Source organism: Acartia tonsa, chromosome 15 (assembly GCF_053477335.1).
Source record: "Acartia tonsa isolate MP-2025a chromosome 15, ASM5347733v1, whole genome shotgun sequence".
In the NCBI taxonomy this organism is placed as follows: domain Eukaryota; kingdom Metazoa; phylum Arthropoda; class Copepoda; order Calanoida; family Acartiidae; genus Acartia; species Acartia tonsa.
The window spans coordinates 25,011,072-25,028,634 of record NC_137274.1 but is presented as its reverse complement, the minus strand read 5'-3'; the positions used below and the strand labels follow the sequence as shown (position 1 = coordinate 25,028,634).

Sequence of the window (17,563 nt, the reverse complement as noted above, 5' to 3'; positions counted from 1 at the left end):
CCCTACATTACAATTCCGGAAAACTTATATCTCTTATTGTACGCGGCAATCAAGTACTTGTACCACGTTTAACAATCAGCTGATTTTTGTCAATTGTCAACTGATTTTCAACGTGGACAGTGCCTGGAATAACAAAATTATAGTTCTTGTACTCATTCAAGACAGATTAATGTCCGGTGGATTAAAACCAGTTTTCATGCATACAAAATATTGTGTCTAGTATCGTATGTTATCCAGTTTTCCATTTATATAAAAATGTACAATCATAAGATTGAAACCAGTTATTAGCCCGTGCCTTCGGCATCTAGGGGCTAAAAAACTGGTTTTAATCTTATAATTGTACATTTTTTATGAGCGGAAAGCGTGTTAATATTTAATTATAACAGACTTATTTGTTACCAGCAGCTATGCCCCTAGAGGTATTTAGGGGCACTAAAGGGAATATGGATGAAGTATACCAGGGTGTCGGAGCCGTATAATTTTGATGCGGCTCCGGCTCCGCGGAGCCGTATTTGGAAATACGGCTCCGGCTCCAGCTCCGGCTCCTACCTTAAAATTAATATATAAATTTTTTTTCATTACTCAATTTGATAAAATAAAATAAATAATATAAAATATTTTGCTTTTATTTGATTAAAGCTATATAAAAGTAGAAGGATGTGTGTCTATTTGTTAAGTAACAATAGTTTTTCAGTTTATTATATGGAAATAGACCGTTGCCAAATTATAATATTACTTTAAAAAATCAATTTTAGCGGTTTTTAACGAAAATACGGCTCCGGATCCGGCTCCACCAAAAATGTTGCTGCTCCCGGCTACCGGCTCCGGCTCCGGAACCCTGAAGTATACCATTAACTTTAACTTTTAATTTTCGTTTTAAAAAAGGAAAGGAAAGAAACGAGTGCGGGATATTTTTTACATATGGGGGGGGGGGGAGGTTGGATCATTATTCCTAGGGGCTTTTTCTCTTCGGAGGGTGTAGATATCCTCACCGAAAATAGTTATAAACCTTCTTTTTACCTATATACACACACACACACACACACACTGTATAGAAGAACCAGATCAGTTCAGCAGTAGCAAGATTCTTCTTTACAGACAAAAAATACTTTAATACTTATAATAAAGTAAAAGGATGTTTGTTTGTTTGTCTGTACCAAAGGATCACGCTAACCACTAAAAAGATCGGGTTCTCCTGAACAGGGTAGCTCATCATAAGTCCCAAGGAGAGAGGTTACCACCAACCTCACAAGAGAAATCACAAAAAAATCGATTTAAAAAAAATATTCTAGCTTTTGCGTCTCAGGTTTTAAAGGTTCCCTTTCCCAACTCATTAAATGCACTTTACGCAACAACTTTATGGTCTTCTATTTGTTTTTTCATAAGTAAGTGCAGCACCAATTTTTTAATTACCTGCCTAACTTAAATTAGGGGGGATTTTTTTGTTTTTGGGGGGTTGGGGGTGTCCCAACACCCAAGAAAATAGCCTAAAACCACCACAAGAAGTATGATCAAATTGGTTCAGTAGTTCGAGAAGGGACAGACAGACGTCCAACAGACATCATTCTACTTTGTATTACTTATACCTGGAGCCCGGGGTATAGCAGTCCAGACAACAAGGGGTGAGACACCTGCAAAAATAAAAAGATTAGTTTTCATGAAGGGTTATGCTTATTAGTAATAAAATAGTACCCAATGTTATTGGGCCATCAAAGTTCAGTTTATAAATCTTTGGAGACCAGTTTACCAATTTACAGTTCAATGCACCCCCCCCCCCTTCTTGACTAAAAAGAACCCTGGAATCATGAAAAGAAAACAAAGTAGCTGGTTTCGTCGTATTTTCACAGTAGCTTTTCTTCTATTTCAAGCCCTCGCAGGGCAATCATTAACATTAACCTAACCTTTCCTAAGCATGAAAAAGCAGGGATATCAAGAGATAAGACAATGGACGGTAAATCAATATAAATCCCCATGATAGCCAATAAAAATTCAATACAAGTTCCCAAAGTTTTTGAGCCAACAAAGTTCAGTTTATAAAACTTTTGGGACCGGTTTACCAAATTACAGCAAACCAGTACCCAAAGTTTTTGAGCCAACAAACTTTTGGGACCAGTTTACCAATGTCTAGCCCCTGCATGAGCTATAAAACCTTTCGAGACAATCATTAACATTAACCTAACCTAAATAACCTATGAAAAGCTACTGTGAAAAAACTTTTGGTACCTGTTTCACGACTTCAGCCCCAGCCTTTCTGGCATCGTGTTCAGTGACCAAGCTTGACAGCCTATACACATCCAGAGTATACTCCTAGTTATTTTAATAACATAATAACATTTATACAGAAAAATCAGCTGATTGTAAAGCATGGTGCGCGTACATAATTGCCGCGTACAAATATAAAGTCAAATGTCGTATTTTGTGTCGTAAATTAACATTTCTAGATAAAAATTAGTTGTCGAAACATTTGAACACTAAACTTAATGAATCAACCAATCAAAATTCAATTAAGTCCCCAAAGTTGTTAAGCCAATGAATGGGAATACGTTATTATAAAACTTTGGGGACTAGTGACCAAAATGGACAGTCTATAAACGTCCAAAGTATATTCCTAGTGGTTTTAATAACATAATAACATTTACACATAAAAATTAGTGGTCGAAACGTTTGAACACTAAACTTAATGAATTAACCAATCAAATTTCATGTATATCCCCAATTATGCTACACAAAATAACCCTTTTGGTATATTAGAATTAGTGGTTGAAACATTTGAACACTAAACTTAATGAATCAAAATAAACTGAAGTCCCAAAAGTTGTTAAGCCAACGTATAGGAATACGTTTTTATAAAACTTTGGGGACTAGTGTGATAATAAAATATATAAAAAGTATGGCTTCGAAACCGATTAATATCCGAAGGATTAGAACCGATTTTGAGTAGGGTTGGACCGGATATCCGGCCTAGTCCTAGTTTTACATAACTAGAATTCCACAGGGATCTAAAGGGATAAGACAATGGCAGATAAATTAATAAAAAGCAAAGTTTAAATTAGATAGGAGAACTCTAAAATCATAGATTAACGAAAATAACTAACCGTTACGGAAGTACGGACGGACAGACCCTAATTATAGAAAAGCTTTGCTTTTAAAAATAAAGTTGTTTAATAGTTATTATCTAAAGGGATAAGACAATGGCCAATAAACTGATATGTATATCCAATGATAATACACAAAATTACCCCTGTCTAAAGATGCTATTATGAGTTCCTGAGAGAGTTGGAAATCTGTGCCGCGAACAAACTTGAGTTTCTCTAGGGGCACTCCTATGCTCATCAACATTGCCTAAAACACAAATCCGTTAAATATCCGCTGGATTAGAACCGGTTCTACAGTCCTACTGTCCGCGAAAAGCTGTCTATAATACGATGCTATAACAGTTATTGTTTTCAACAACATTGCCTAAAATACAATTACGTTAAATATCCGCTGGATTAGAACCGGTTCTACAGTCCTACTGTCCGCGGAAAGCTGTCTATAATACGATGCTATAACAGTTATTGTTTTCAACAACATTGTCTAAAATACAATTACGTTAAATATCCGCTGGATTAGAACCGGTTCTAAGCCGTACTATCCGCATAATGTCCGCGGAAAGCTGTCTGTAATACGATGATATACCCAAAAGTTATTTATGGCATCGTATTATAAACAGATTTCCGCGGATATAAAACTGTACAATCGTAAGATTAAAACCAGATTTTTTTAGCACCGAGATGCCAAAGGCACGGGCTAAAAAAACTGGTTTTAATCTTGTGATTGTACATTTTTATGTTCATATAAAACGATGCAATACATACATACTTTTTCAGTATGGCTAAGTACCGGTTCTTATCCACCGGATATTAATCGGTTTCGAAGCCAACCAATCAGGGTTTACAAAGAACCCATAGTTTTTAAGCCCAATATTTTTAATTTTAAAAACGTTTTTATACAACTTTGAGGACCAGTATAAATTAAAGTCCTCTCCCTCCCCCCCTGTTCTTTCAAAACTGTAGCAGCGCATCTCCTCTATAACTAAGATATGTCCGTACGTCACTCTAAAATGAGTAAGATGAGGAAGCATCACCGAATGACAGACGGACAAAACAATGTATAGTCTAGAAGCGCATGATATGTGATAGGAATCTTCCTAGAAAATCTCAGCTGTCTAACTGCAACAACAGCCAAGAAAATCACATTTCCCCCCATACCAATACAGACAGGACTGACAGACAGACGGACAAAACAATGTATAGTCTAGAAACGCATGATATGTCATAGGAATCTTCACTGAAAATTCAGCTGTCTAACTGCAACAACAGCCAAGAAAATCACATTCACCCCCATAGCATTACAGACAGGACTGACAGACAGACGGACAAAATAATGTATAGTCTAGTAGCGCATTATATCATATGTCATAGGAATCTTCACTTCAGCTGTCTATCTGCAATAGCAGCTAAGAAAATCACATTTGCAATACAGACGGGACTGACTGACGGACAGACAAAGTGAATTATAGAGTAGCTTGGTCGCTAACTAACCTTAATAGAATGTTCGTAATACTCGGTCCTGAGATATAACAATGCATTAATAACATCAGCCTTATAATAAAGTAACAGAATGTCTGTCTGTATGTCTGTACCGAAGGATCTCGCTAACCGCTGAACCGATATGGTTCTCATTTACAGTGACACTGAGATGGTTTTTCAGCTATTTTTCTACCCTTCCATATCCCTTAGAATATAGATCCCCTAGATGCTAGGGGCGCAGCCGCTAGTCCTATATATTGTAGTAAGGGTTTTATGTCTGATAGTTAAGATCTTAGAAATTGCTGGTCCGTATGGATTGTACTTTTCATGAAACCTTTATACATGTCTTGGGTTGGTTTTAGGCTAGTTTCCTGACCTTATTCGCCCTACCCTAGAGGCTAGGGGCTAAGCAACTAGTAGTGAATAAAGTAATAAGGGATTTTTTGTCTGAAGTTTAAGATCTTGGGTTCTCTATTTTTGATAAGCTTCTCATAGATCCCTGGATGGTTTTAGGCCATTTTATTTTTGGTCTTAGGGAAAAGATTAATATACCAAGGAAAAAATAAAATTATCACTGTTACAGTGAAAAAACGGAAACTTAGTTCCCACGGCATCAGGGAATATATTGAATTTTCACAGTCTCAGAAAAAACATGAAATTCCCACGGTCTCAGAAAAAATCATGAAATTCCCACGGTCTCAGGAGAATCATGTAATGTCTCACGGATATCCACAATCTCAAAGAAAAATGTAATTCCCACGGTCCTAGTAAAAAAACTTACAATTCCCACGGTCCTAATTAGTTGTTTGTGAATGCATTTTCCTAAGTTTGAGCAGCTCCCAGGGGGCCTTCAGGTTGTCCAGGTATGCGTGCAGATCTGCAAACAGGATAGTCACCTCACAACCAGCCCGCAACAGGTCAGATATCTAGATAGATAGATAGTAGGTTAGATAAGATAGATAGTAGGTTGTCCAGGTATGTCTGCAGATCTGCAAACAGGATAGTCACCTCACAGCCAGCCCGCAGCAAGTCAGATATCTAGATAGATAGATAGTAGGTTAGATAAGATAGATAGTAGGTTGTCCAGGTATGCGTGCAGATCTGCAAACAGAATGGTCACCTCACATCCAGCCCGCAGCAGGTCAGATATCTAGATAGAAGGATATATAGTAGGTCAGATATCTAGATAGATAGTAGGTCAGATATCTAGATAGATAGTAAGTCAGATATCTAGATAGATAAAGAAAAGGTTAGATAACTAGATAGACAGATAAAAGGTCAGATCTTCGTAGCCCTTCTGTAGATTACAATTAGTGGCTGAAACGTTTTGACACTCAACTTAATAAAACATCCAATCAAATTCAATAAAAGTCCCCAAATTGGTTAAGCCAAAGAATTAGAAAATGTTATGATAAAACTTTGGGGACTAGTGTAATAAACAGCCCAATGTCCTCTTCCTCCCTGAGAAAATAAAAACACATACCTTAGACATTGGGACAAAGTAGGCTATGTGGGGCTTTCCAGTGGTCGCGGTACCCCAGTACACCTAAACAAAACAATACTAGAGATGTTAAAAATAGTACCTGCTGCTGCTGCTATGTGAGGCGCGTGCAGTGTTTCGGAGCCGGGAGCAGCAACATTTTTGGTGGAGCCGGAGCCGTATTTTTCGTTAGAAACGGCTCCGGCTCCAGATTAGCTAAAAATGATTTTTTAAAGTAATATTATAATTTGGCAACGGTCTATTTCTATATAATAAACGGAAAAACTATTGTTACTTAACAAATAGACACACATTCTTCTACTTTTATAAAGCTTTAATCAAATAAAAGCAAAATATTTTACATTATTTATTTCATTTTATCAAATTCAATAATGAACAAAAATGATATATTAATTTTAGGTAAGAGCCGGAGCCGCATCAAAATTATACCGCTCCGACACCCTGGGCGCGTGACATAAACAAGGATGCCTTGGCCTATAAACAGGCGCAACTCATTACCATGCACAGTTAGGACTTCTTGACAAAGGTCGCGAAACCATAGGGCGAATGGATGTTTTACTACGCAATTTTAAGTTTGCGTATTATGTTTTAAGGTGCGTTGAGAGGTGTTGAACCCGAAGCGACAAAAAGCCTTCAACATCAGTACCTAAAAACAAGGATGACAACAGAAGCACAAATAAACCAAGGATGGATTTTTTTTATAGCTTTTTCTCGTCAAAGGGATAGTTCTACGAAGTGTATTTAAAGAGTTAAGGTACTTAGAGTAGTGAACTTTTATATGTCTTAGTAGAATATATTAGGCATTGGATAGATATGATTATATGTTAAAGAATTTTTAACATTGACCAGACCAAACTTTTTTTATTTGACAATATCTAAAAAAGTTAAAGTGATTTGCCACATAAATTACATGAGAATGGTCTATTTTTTCCAAATATGTATAGCCATAACACCAATATCAGAGAATCTTTTTCCACATATTTCACCAGAGTTATAAAAAAATTGAACTGGGGTTCCCCTTGGGACAAGTTACTTAAAAAACATAAAAAAATAATGTCCGGATCATAATAGGACAGGTTTTCTATAGATTCTTTTTAAAAAAAAAAGAAAACCGTCCGGTTTACTTACAATATACACATCTCACGCGGAAATACCAACTAACCATACAAAAGACCATTCTCATGTAATTAATGTTGCAAATCACTAACTTTTTGAGATATTGTCAAATAAAAAAAGTTCGGTCAGGTCAATGTTAAAATTCTTTATTGCAATCATATCTATCCAATGCCTAATATATTCTACTAAGACATATAAAAAGATCACTACTCTAACTTTCTAAGTACTATACTAAATATTTTATTGGTCATTCTTTGTTGTTATGTGTATTTTGTTGTATAAAAAGTTTAAAGTTCTATTAACTAATAAATGCTATCTAAAGTTGTATTTATGACAAAAAAGTTTTTGCCATATATAACATGCAACGAAGTTGAAAAAAAAAATGGAAAACTCATTTTTTAAGGAAAATCCCTGGTCAAATCTTTTAATTTTAATCAATAACTTTATATTGTGCACTACTACGTTATTTAAAATAGAAAAACTTACAGTTCACTATTTTTTTTAATGCACTTCGTGAAACTATCCCTTTTACAATTTTTAAACAATACCTAAAGAGAAACTTATCTTAAAAACAACCTTCTGTCTGTTTGTATGTCTGTCATCTGTTTGTCTGTCTGTCATCTGTTTGTATGTTTGTCATCTGTTTGTCTGTCTGTCATCTGTTTGTATGTCTGTCATCTGTTTGTCTGTCTGTCATCTGTTTGTATGTCTGTCATCTGTTTGTCTTTCTATCTATCAGTAAGTCTTTGTGTCAGTAAGTCTATTTGTCTATCTGTAAGTCTATTTGTCTGTCTATAAGTCAATTTGTCTATCTGTAAGTCTATTTGTCTGTCTATAAGTATATTTGTCTGTCTATAAGTATATTTGTCTGTCTATAAGTATATTTGTCTGTCTGTAAGTATATTTGTCTGTCTATAAGTATATTTGTCTGTCTATAAGTATATTTGTCTGTCTATAAGTATATTTGTCTGTCTGTAAGTATATTTGTCTGTCTATAAGTATATTTGTCTGTCTATAAGTATATTTGTCTGTCTATAAGTATATTTGTCTGTGTGTAAGTCTATTTGTCTGTCTATAAGTATATTTGTCTATCTATAAGTATATTTGTCTGTCTATAAGTATATTTGTCTGTCTATAAGTATATTTGTCTGTCTGTAAGTATATTTGTCTGTCTGTAAGTATATTTGTCTGTCTATAAGTATATTTGTCTGTCTATAAGTATATTTGTCTGTCTATAAGTATATTTGTCTGTCTATAAGTATATTTGTCTGTCTATAAGTATATTTGTCTGTCTGTAAGTATATTTGTCTGTCTATAAGTATATTTGTCTGTCTGTAAGTATATTTGTCTGTCTGTAAGTATATTTGTCTGTCTATAAGTATATTTGTCTGTCTATAAGTATATTTGTCTGTCTGTAAGTATATTTGTCTGTCTATAAGTATATTTGTCTGTCTATAAGTATATTTGTCTGTCTATAAGTATATTTGTCTGTCTATAAGTATATTTGTCTGTCTGTAAGTATATTTGTCTGTCTATAAGTATATTTGTCTGTCTGTAAGTATATTTGTCTGTCTGTAAGTCTAATTTTAAGTTTGTGTGTCTATTTATATGTCTGTCTGTCTATCTATCTATATATGTCTGTTTATTTGTGTGTAAGTCTGTTTGTAAGTCTATTTGTCTGTATAAAAGTCTGTATGTCTGTCTATCTTGTGTAAGTCTGTTTCACTGTATGTAAGTCTATTTGTCTGCCTTTCTGTCCATCTATCTAGTGTTAACGGCTACACCCCTTAAAATTTTCTTTAATATCAGCCGTTTACCAAAATATTTTTAGTTTCAGCTGTTTACCAAAAATATCCGCCAGGCGGCGTTTTTTTTTTTTTTGTTGATTTCTCTTGGGAAAGTGGTAGTACCCTGCACAAAAATATATAGCTATGAACCATCCCAGGACCTATGAAAAGCTGCACTGTAAAGGAGAACCATATTGGTTTTAGCAGTTAGTGATATCCTTCAATACAAACAGACAGACATCCTGTTACTTTATTATAAGGACTAGCGAATACGCGCCTAGATGCCTCTAGTGGCACTTGAGGAGGGAAAACCCATTTGTTCATATAAATTTTAATTTAATACAAAAATTTACCCTTCCCAAAAATAGTTAAAAACCTTCCCGGGACCTATGAGAAGCTACCCTGTTAAGGAGAACCCGATCGTTTCAGCGGATAGCGAGATCCTTCGGTACAAACAGACAAACATCCTTTTACTTAATATTATAAGGACTAGCGGATACGCGCCTAGATGCCTCTAGGGGCACTTGAGGAGGGAAAACCTATTTTTTCATATAAAGGGGTAGTTTCACTAAATGCATTTGAACTTAATTTAGTGAACCGCATATTTTTTGCTAGTTAATGGGTTTAACTATATTTATATGGCATATATTTGAAAGAATTTCAATTTTCTACCACGTAGTTTTTAAAATATCAAGACTTAAAAATCGTCTTTTTAAATTGCATAGGTATATCACAAAAAGACAATTTTCATTTCTTTTAATTTAATACAAAAATTTGAAAAAAAATTTACCCTTCCCAAAAATAGTTATAAACCTTCCCGGGACCTATGAAAAGCTATCCTGTTAAGGAGAATCCAATCGGTTCAGCGGTTAGCGACATCCTTCGGTACAAACAAACAAACATCCTTTTATTAATTTATTATAAGGATTACCTTTAGATCTCTAGTCTTCAATATTTCATCAATCCTATCTTCACCCAAGGTCTCCTAAACAAAATATAAATATCTAGCAACTACGCCCCTATAGGCCTCTAGTGGCACTTTAAATGTTTTTTTTTTGAAATATCTAATTTGAGAAAAAAATGTTGCGTTTAAGTCTCTACGTGAAAAAAATTAGATTATTTTGTGATTTCTCTTGGGAGGGTGGTGGTACCCTCCCACCAAATAGTTTTAAACCTTTCCGGGACCTATGAGAAGCTACCCTGTTAAAGAGAACCCGATCGGTTCAGCGGTTAGCGAGATCCTTCAGTACAGACAAACAACCTATTACTTTATTATAAGGACTAGCGGCTGCGTCCCTAGCATCTAGGGGCTCTATATTCGAAGGGCTAAATAAGTGCAGAAAAATAGCTTAAAACCATACCCAGACTTATTTCAAAAAATAAAATAGCCTAAAACCATCTCAGGGCCTATACAAAGCTTCGCTCTAAAAGAGAACCATATCGGTTCAGTAGTTAGCGAGATCCTAAGCTACCAACAAAAAAGCTTATTACTTTATATTATAGGATAAAAGTACCCAAAGTTTAGAAGCTATCCAATGTAAGAGTGTGTTTACAAAATAGGGCAAAAAAAGAATAAAAAAGCTAAAAAGTACTTATATAAAAACATTTTAAAAATCTTTCAAAATCGTTTTTAAAAATCTCCCAAAAACTTTTATGAAAATTATAAATTAGGTTTTTCTTGGTTTAACTCAGAGAGAGAGGTGACAATGGGCTGTTAATTACACTTGTACCCAAAGTTTATAATAGCGTCATCTTATTCGCTGGCATAACAACTTTGGGGACGTTCGCGAATTTTGATTGGTTGCTTCATTAAGTTGAGTGTTTACAAGTTTTAACCAATAATTTGTATTTTCATTGAGGATGTACATCAATTTATCGGCCATTGTCTTATCCCTTTAGATCCCTGGTTATTACCTGTAAATTTCTCATCATCAACGCCTTCTTCTCCTGTTAATCAAGTTGAATTCAATGTGTGTGTGTGTGTGAATTTTTTTGTTTTTTTTTGGTACTAGAACTAGCGCAACTTTGGATATTTTGCCTTATTTTTAAAACTTTGGAAACAACAAGCGCAGAATGCCGTTAAACAAAGTTGTCAACTTTTTTCGGCTAGAAATATGGTAACTAGCGCAACTTTGATTATTTTGCCTTATTTTTAAAACTTTGGAAACAACAAGCGCAGAATGCCGCTGTACAAAATTGTCACCTTTTTTCGGCTAGAAATATGGTAAATAATAGCGCAACTTTAATAATTTTGGCAAGTTTTTAAAACTTTGGGTTGGTTCAAGTGCAGAATAATGCTGAACACCTTACGACATAATTGTTTTCTGACAGAGAATATGGTTATATCCCAGGATATAAAATGGGATACAGGTTCTAAACTTAAATATTATGTTATCTAAGACTTTGGGCACTAGAGAGCGCAACTTTAATTATTTTGGCTAACTTTCAAAGCTTTGGAATTGGATAAAAACAAGCCCAGAATGCTGCAGAATACATTTAGATTTAATTTTCTACTTTTTTGGTAGAGAATATGGTTATATTACAGTATATAAGGAAATGGGATACAGATTCTAAACTTAGATTTTTTGGTTATCTAGGACTTTGCTTTGGGTACTTGAACTAGCACAACTTTGATTATTTTGGCTGATTTTCAGAATGTTGGGTACAAACAAGAACAGAATGCCGCTGAACACATTTAGATTTGATTTTCAACTTTTCCTGAACAGACATTGAGCTGGGGGGCGTGTCAAGAGAGAGATCCTGCACCATTTGTTCTACACTCATTTTACAGGATTCGAACCTTGTCCGCTCTGAAGATAATTAGATTATGTGGCGCTTTCAAACAGAGTAACTACACCCCTGGTGGGCGCATGCAGGGATCTAAAGGAATAAGACAATGGCTGATAAATTGATGTACATCCCCAATGGCTATACATAAAATTTCCCCTTCTTAGGATAACAATTAGTGGTTGAAATGTTTTGACATTTAACTCAATAAACCAAAATTATTCATTAGATTAACAACTTTAGAGACTTTTGAATTTTGATTCCTTTTGTTTAGTGTCCAAACGTTCAAACCAATAATTGTAATCTACAGTACAGGGAATTTTGTGGATCATGATTGGGGGTGTAAATCACTTTTACAGCCATTGTCTTACACCTTTAGATCCCTGAGGTCCATGTCAGTCTAACAACAAGGATTAAAGAATATGCAGGGGTGTATATTTTGCATGAGATCCCCTGCTAAGGTGGGGAGAGAAAAATGAAAAATATGTTGAGGGGTTGAAGAAATAATACAAAATAAATTGAGCCAATTTGTAATGTATTTAATCAAATAAAGAAGAAAAATTTAATTAACTGAATGCATTAATTTTTTCATTTTTCTTCCTACTTGGGGGGAAAAAACTAGGAGGGGAAAAATGAAATATCTTTTAGCAGGGGAAAAAAATGAATCTTGTGCAGAATATACTCCCCTGAGGATATGCTAATGGAAGATATTTTATCCCCCCCCCCCCAAAAAAAAGTGTACTTTAACATTGGGGTGATTGATAGATGGAGGGGAGGGTAAATTACCTTCAATTAGCCTATCCCTACATTAAACAAACATAAAAAAAGCAACAAAAAACTAAACACATAATTTAACTAAAAGAATTGTGTCAAAAGCACAGCAATAGCAATTTACTAACAAAACTAGAGGTTGCGCTTCTAGCATCTAGAATATCTATTTTTTTAGGAGTATGGAAAGTAGAAAAATAGCCTAAAACCAAAGTAAGATATAAAAAACCATAAACAGGAACCTACCAGAAGCTTCCAAAAAATGGAGAACTCAATCGGTTCAGTAGTTATCATTGATATCTTAAGCTACAGACAAAAAAACATTACTACTTTATAGAATAGGATGAACAAATAACACTATTTTTGTTTACAATCTGAGAGGGGAAGGAGGGCAGAAGTCCCTCAGGGCAGAGTTTCGGATCCGCATTGATTTTTTGCGGATCCGGATCCAGATCCTCAAAATTTGGTCAGTGCGGATCTGGATCCGGATCCTTGACAATAAAAATAAAATCACCAAACCTTTCAAAAAATATTTATTCTTTAATTCGAAGTCAAAAATACTTTTAATTTTCAAGTCTGACCCTAAACCTTAAAGATTGGCTCTCTTCAAGAGAATGTCTAAGATTGTATATAAATTTAGGTAGATTTTTCCATTTTTTCCGCATTTTTTTGAGTCCAAGGATCCGGATCCTTGGACTCGAAAATATGCGGATCCTTGTGGATCCGGATCCGAAACCCTGCCTCAGGGCCAACAAAACTGGAATTAATCTTATAATTTTTACTATAGCTATCCGCGGAAAGCTATCTATAATACGATGCGATAGATAACTATTTATTAAAAGGGGGGGGGGGGGGGGGGGCGAAAGTGACACTTTTTGAAACCAAAACTAAGAGTCAACAAAGGAACTCAACTAAAAAAAGGGTTACAGGTCTGAGATTTTGCATGGCAGTTGCTTTATAGGGGTACAATATGGAACTGTGAAGAAACAGCGGCGCAACCGCCGAAAACCGCCGTTTCCCGTCGTAATTTTTGTTGCCTTTTCTCGGCGGTTTTCGGCGGTTGCGCCGCCGTTTCTTCACATTTCCTATTGTACCCCTATAAAGCAACTGCCATGCAAAATGTCAGACCTGTAACTCTTTTTTTAGTTGAGTTCCTTTGACTTTTAGTTTTGGTTTCAAAAAGTGTCACTTTCGCCCCAAAAAACCTAAAAGTGGTGTTCAATATGAACATATTGAACATAACGTACATAGTGGTCACCCTGTATAATATATAATATCTTTTAAAATCTGGTTCGAGAAGTATAGAGAACACCAAGAACATTAATTTTTAGGACATATGTAGCACCTAATTTTTTTAATTTAAAAAAAGCCTTTTAAAATATTGCTAGAATCCGGAATCCGCCAAAAATAAGAATCTGAAATCCGCGAGAATCCGGCATTTTTTGGACGGATTCTTATAAGAATCTGAATCCGGTCAAAAAATTTTATAGATTGCCATTCCTTCATAGAACAAGGATGACAACATCCATCAGTAGCGAAGCACAAAAAATCATGGAATGGATAAGCTGACAAAGTGAGTTATAGAGTAAATGTTCAGTTCTCATAACAATAATAAAGGAGATAATATACAAAATGAAAGAAAACTCCCAAGAAAATTACTAGGCATGACGGAAAGACAGACAGACAAAACAATATAAAGATTAGATGCGCATCTGTCATAAGAATCTTCACTAAAAATTTCAGATTTCCTTCTTAAATTGCAGCCCAGAAAACTCACATTTCCTCCATAGCGTGACGAACTGACTGTCTGACGAACAGACCAAGTGAATTATAGAGTAGCTTCGCTACTAAAAAAAGCTTTAATCCAACAAAAAAATTTAAAATCGACAAAGGGGGAGGTAGATTTTGCTAAAATTCCGTAAAGGTGTGAGTTTTAAGGCTTAAAAACAGTAGTAGAACGTTAATATTCACTAAATATGTGTATTTCTTATTGAAAAGAACGATAGGTAGACAATTTTTTTTTGAAGTTAACATAAATTATATCGTTCTACTACTGTTTCTAAGCCTTAAAACTCACACCTTTACGGAATTTTAGCACAACCTACCTACCCCTTTCAAAGGATAGACGACAAGACAAAATCTCTAGAGACCAATGTTTAAAAGGTCCTTGGGACACATGACAAAATTTTGAAGTAGCAGAATAAGTAAAAACTATAGGTTTGCCCTTTTTTTCAAAGAGGCATAAAAATCTAAGCCTTACAGACGAACATACAATGTACACATGCTTCCAAGCTTGGTCTTGTAATCTTGGGAGTTTTTTTTTTAAACAAGGATGACAACATCCATAAAAGCGAAGCTCTGAAATGGTAGGACAAACAAACATTAACACTTGTAGAGTGTCAAAATTGAATAAACTGAATATTAATGTATATGTCTGTACAAAATTGTAAGTAAAATTGTTGCAAAACTGTTTAAATGCATGTTACTGTTTAAGGACTTGATTATAGAGATGCTTCGCTTATAACACTATACCTTGTTGTAATAGGAATCAGTATTAAAAAAATCAGATAAATAGGATAATTTGAACATACAAAATAAAAAAAATCAGCTTATTTTAAATGGACGTACGGACTTTCTGGTAACGATTAGAGAGTTGCTGCGCTTTCTAAGTCGTACCTAACTGTTATAGGAATCAGCATGCAAAGTTTGAAATTGTTAGGATAATTCTAAATTAACGAAAGGTGCCAACTGTAACGGACGGACGTACCGAACCTAATTATAGAAAAGCTTCGCTTTTTAAAAAGGATGCGGTGTATGTTTTCCAAATTTCCCGGGGTTTTGGGGAGGAAATAAACACCCCTAATATAAAAGGGATAAAAAACTAAAGCAAAAAGTCAGTCGAAATTGACAGCAAAGGGTTTGAAACAAGCCAGGATTAGACAATGGGAGAGAAAAAATATTTTAGCCCAATGATGATAAACAAAATACCCCATGGATCTTTTAAATTGTTGTACACCCCCAATAAAGTTAAAACAAATTTACCCTTTCTCTTTACCTGGATTAAAAATATTAGTTTGTACCACCCAATCAAGATTATCAATTAGTTTATTTTGTTTATCATCACTGGGAGATGTACAATTTACATCAATTCACCATTGTCTTATCCCTTAAAATCCATGGAGAAGCGATACATCAATGGATATATTATTACTTGGATGTTACACCAGGTTATAATGTTATCTAATAAAGTGAAACTTGTAGCTGGCTAAAATAACGATACCCACGCCCCCCCCCCCTTTTAATCCATCCCCTCTCCTCATAAGAATTGACCAATAACCGAGTTCCATGTTAGCAACGACATTTTCCCCTGTCATAATATCCAAGTATATTAGGTATACATCCATAGAAACATACTACAATCAAACCTTTTCTTGAATATGAATTAATATTATGCCACCACCGAGTTAGGTTTATTAGATCAGATGGCAGAGGAGTAGAAATCTGGCAATATTATGCGTTAAAAATGAGATTTTCTAGTGTGAACCAGCTAATCCTTATAAAAAAGTAACAGGATGTGTGTTTGTCTGTGTGTCTGTGCCGAAGGATCTCGGTAACTGCTGAACCGATCGGGTTCTCCTTAACAGGGTAGCTTCTCATAGGTCCCGGGAATGTTTTTAACTATTTTTGGGGAGGGTACCACCACCCTCCCAAGAGAAATCACAAAAAAAAAAATTTTAAAAGCAGACTTGAACGCAAAATAGATAGGTATAGTAGAAACTTGAACAAAAAAAAACATCTGAAGTGCCACTAGAGGCCTCTAGGGGCGTAATCGCTAGTAAAAAGTACCCAAAGTTATTAAGTCAACACATATGAGCTAAGGTAGTGCTTCATAAAACTTTGTTTAATTTTTTGTCCAATGTCCCCTCCCTCGCTAAGTTGCATTATTGAAAATACCCCAAATTTCTTATCCAGTATGATAACGGAACCGATTAATATCCGCTGGATTTAGAACTGGTTCTTAGCCATACTACAAAATCATATATAGCATCGTAATACAGACAATAAAACGACGAATAATAAAATAAAAATCTTAAGATCAATATCAGGTTTGTTAGCCTGAAGCTTTTCATTTTAATACCCGCGGAAAGCTGTCTATAATACGATACGATAAATAACTATTTTGTAGCGCAGCTACTCTCTCTGTTTTGTTTGTCTGTTCGTTTATTCGTCACTTTATCCTTCCCTCCCCTAACAGAAAATCATTCAACTCCTCTCCCCTTCCCATCCCTCCCCCTCCAATTACCCTATGTGCCTCTAGGGGCATATTTAAAATCTCATTTTCCTGTGCAAAAAGTTGTAAATCTAACTGGCTAGGACTCCAACTTCTACAGAAAATGTAAAATTGTCACAAAGGGCAGAGAGAGAGAGAGAGAGAGGGGACAATGGGCTGTTTATTACCCTAGTCCCCAAAGTTTTATTATATCGTTATATTATTCGTTGCCTTGACAACTTTGGTGACTTTTGCTGAATTTTAATGGGTTGGTTTATTAAGTTGAGTGTTTAAATATCTTATTTAACCACTGATTTTAATCTACATATTTGAAGGGGTAATTTTGTGTTTCGTCATTGGGGATGCAATGTACATCAATTTATCGGACATTGTCTAATCCCTTTTGAGGTAGAAAAGTTTGGACACTTACACTGATACCCAAAGTTTTATGATGATTGTTTTAAAATCTTTGGGTACCTAGGTACTTTTTATGTTAATGCCAGATATCTGGCAAATTACCGGATATCCTACCGAATAACCGGATATCCGGCATTTGAAATCAGCCGGATATCCTACCAAACCGGATATCAGGCCCAACTCTAGTACAAAGGCATAAAGTAAATCTCCTAAATAACCAAATTAAGTCTAGCTTACCAGGGATCTAAAGGGATAAGACAATGGCCGTAAAATCTATGTACATCCTCTATGATGATACACAACAAATCTGTAGCGTAAAATTAGTATTAGTGATGAGAATCCGGAT

General features: G+C 35.1%; 1 protein-coding gene across 1 annotated transcript in view; it reads right to left on the bottom strand.

The window, feature by feature from the left end:
- Positions 1–17,563, bottom strand: part of TyrRS (Tyrosyl-tRNA synthetase) — a 118,374-nt gene that overhangs the window by 16,961 nt on the left and 83,850 nt on the right. The window contains exons 2-10 of the mRNA XM_080149472.1: positions 11,697–11,785; positions 10,890–10,925; positions 9,907–9,960; positions 6,055–6,117; positions 5,396–5,497; positions 4,584–4,613; positions 3,270–3,342; positions 2,224–2,309; positions 1,587–1,631 (exon numbers count right to left, since the gene is read on the bottom strand). Of these exons, the coding sequence (XP_080005598.1) occupies positions 1,587–1,631; positions 2,224–2,309; positions 3,270–3,342; positions 4,584–4,613; positions 5,396–5,497; positions 6,055–6,117; positions 9,907–9,960; positions 10,890–10,925; positions 11,697–11,759 (552 nt within the window). The 5' untranslated portion in view covers positions 11,760–11,785. The remainder of the gene's footprint in view (positions 1–1,586; positions 1,632–2,223; positions 2,310–3,269; positions 3,343–4,583; positions 4,614–5,395; positions 5,498–6,054; positions 6,118–9,906; positions 9,961–10,889; positions 10,926–11,696; positions 11,786–17,563) is intronic.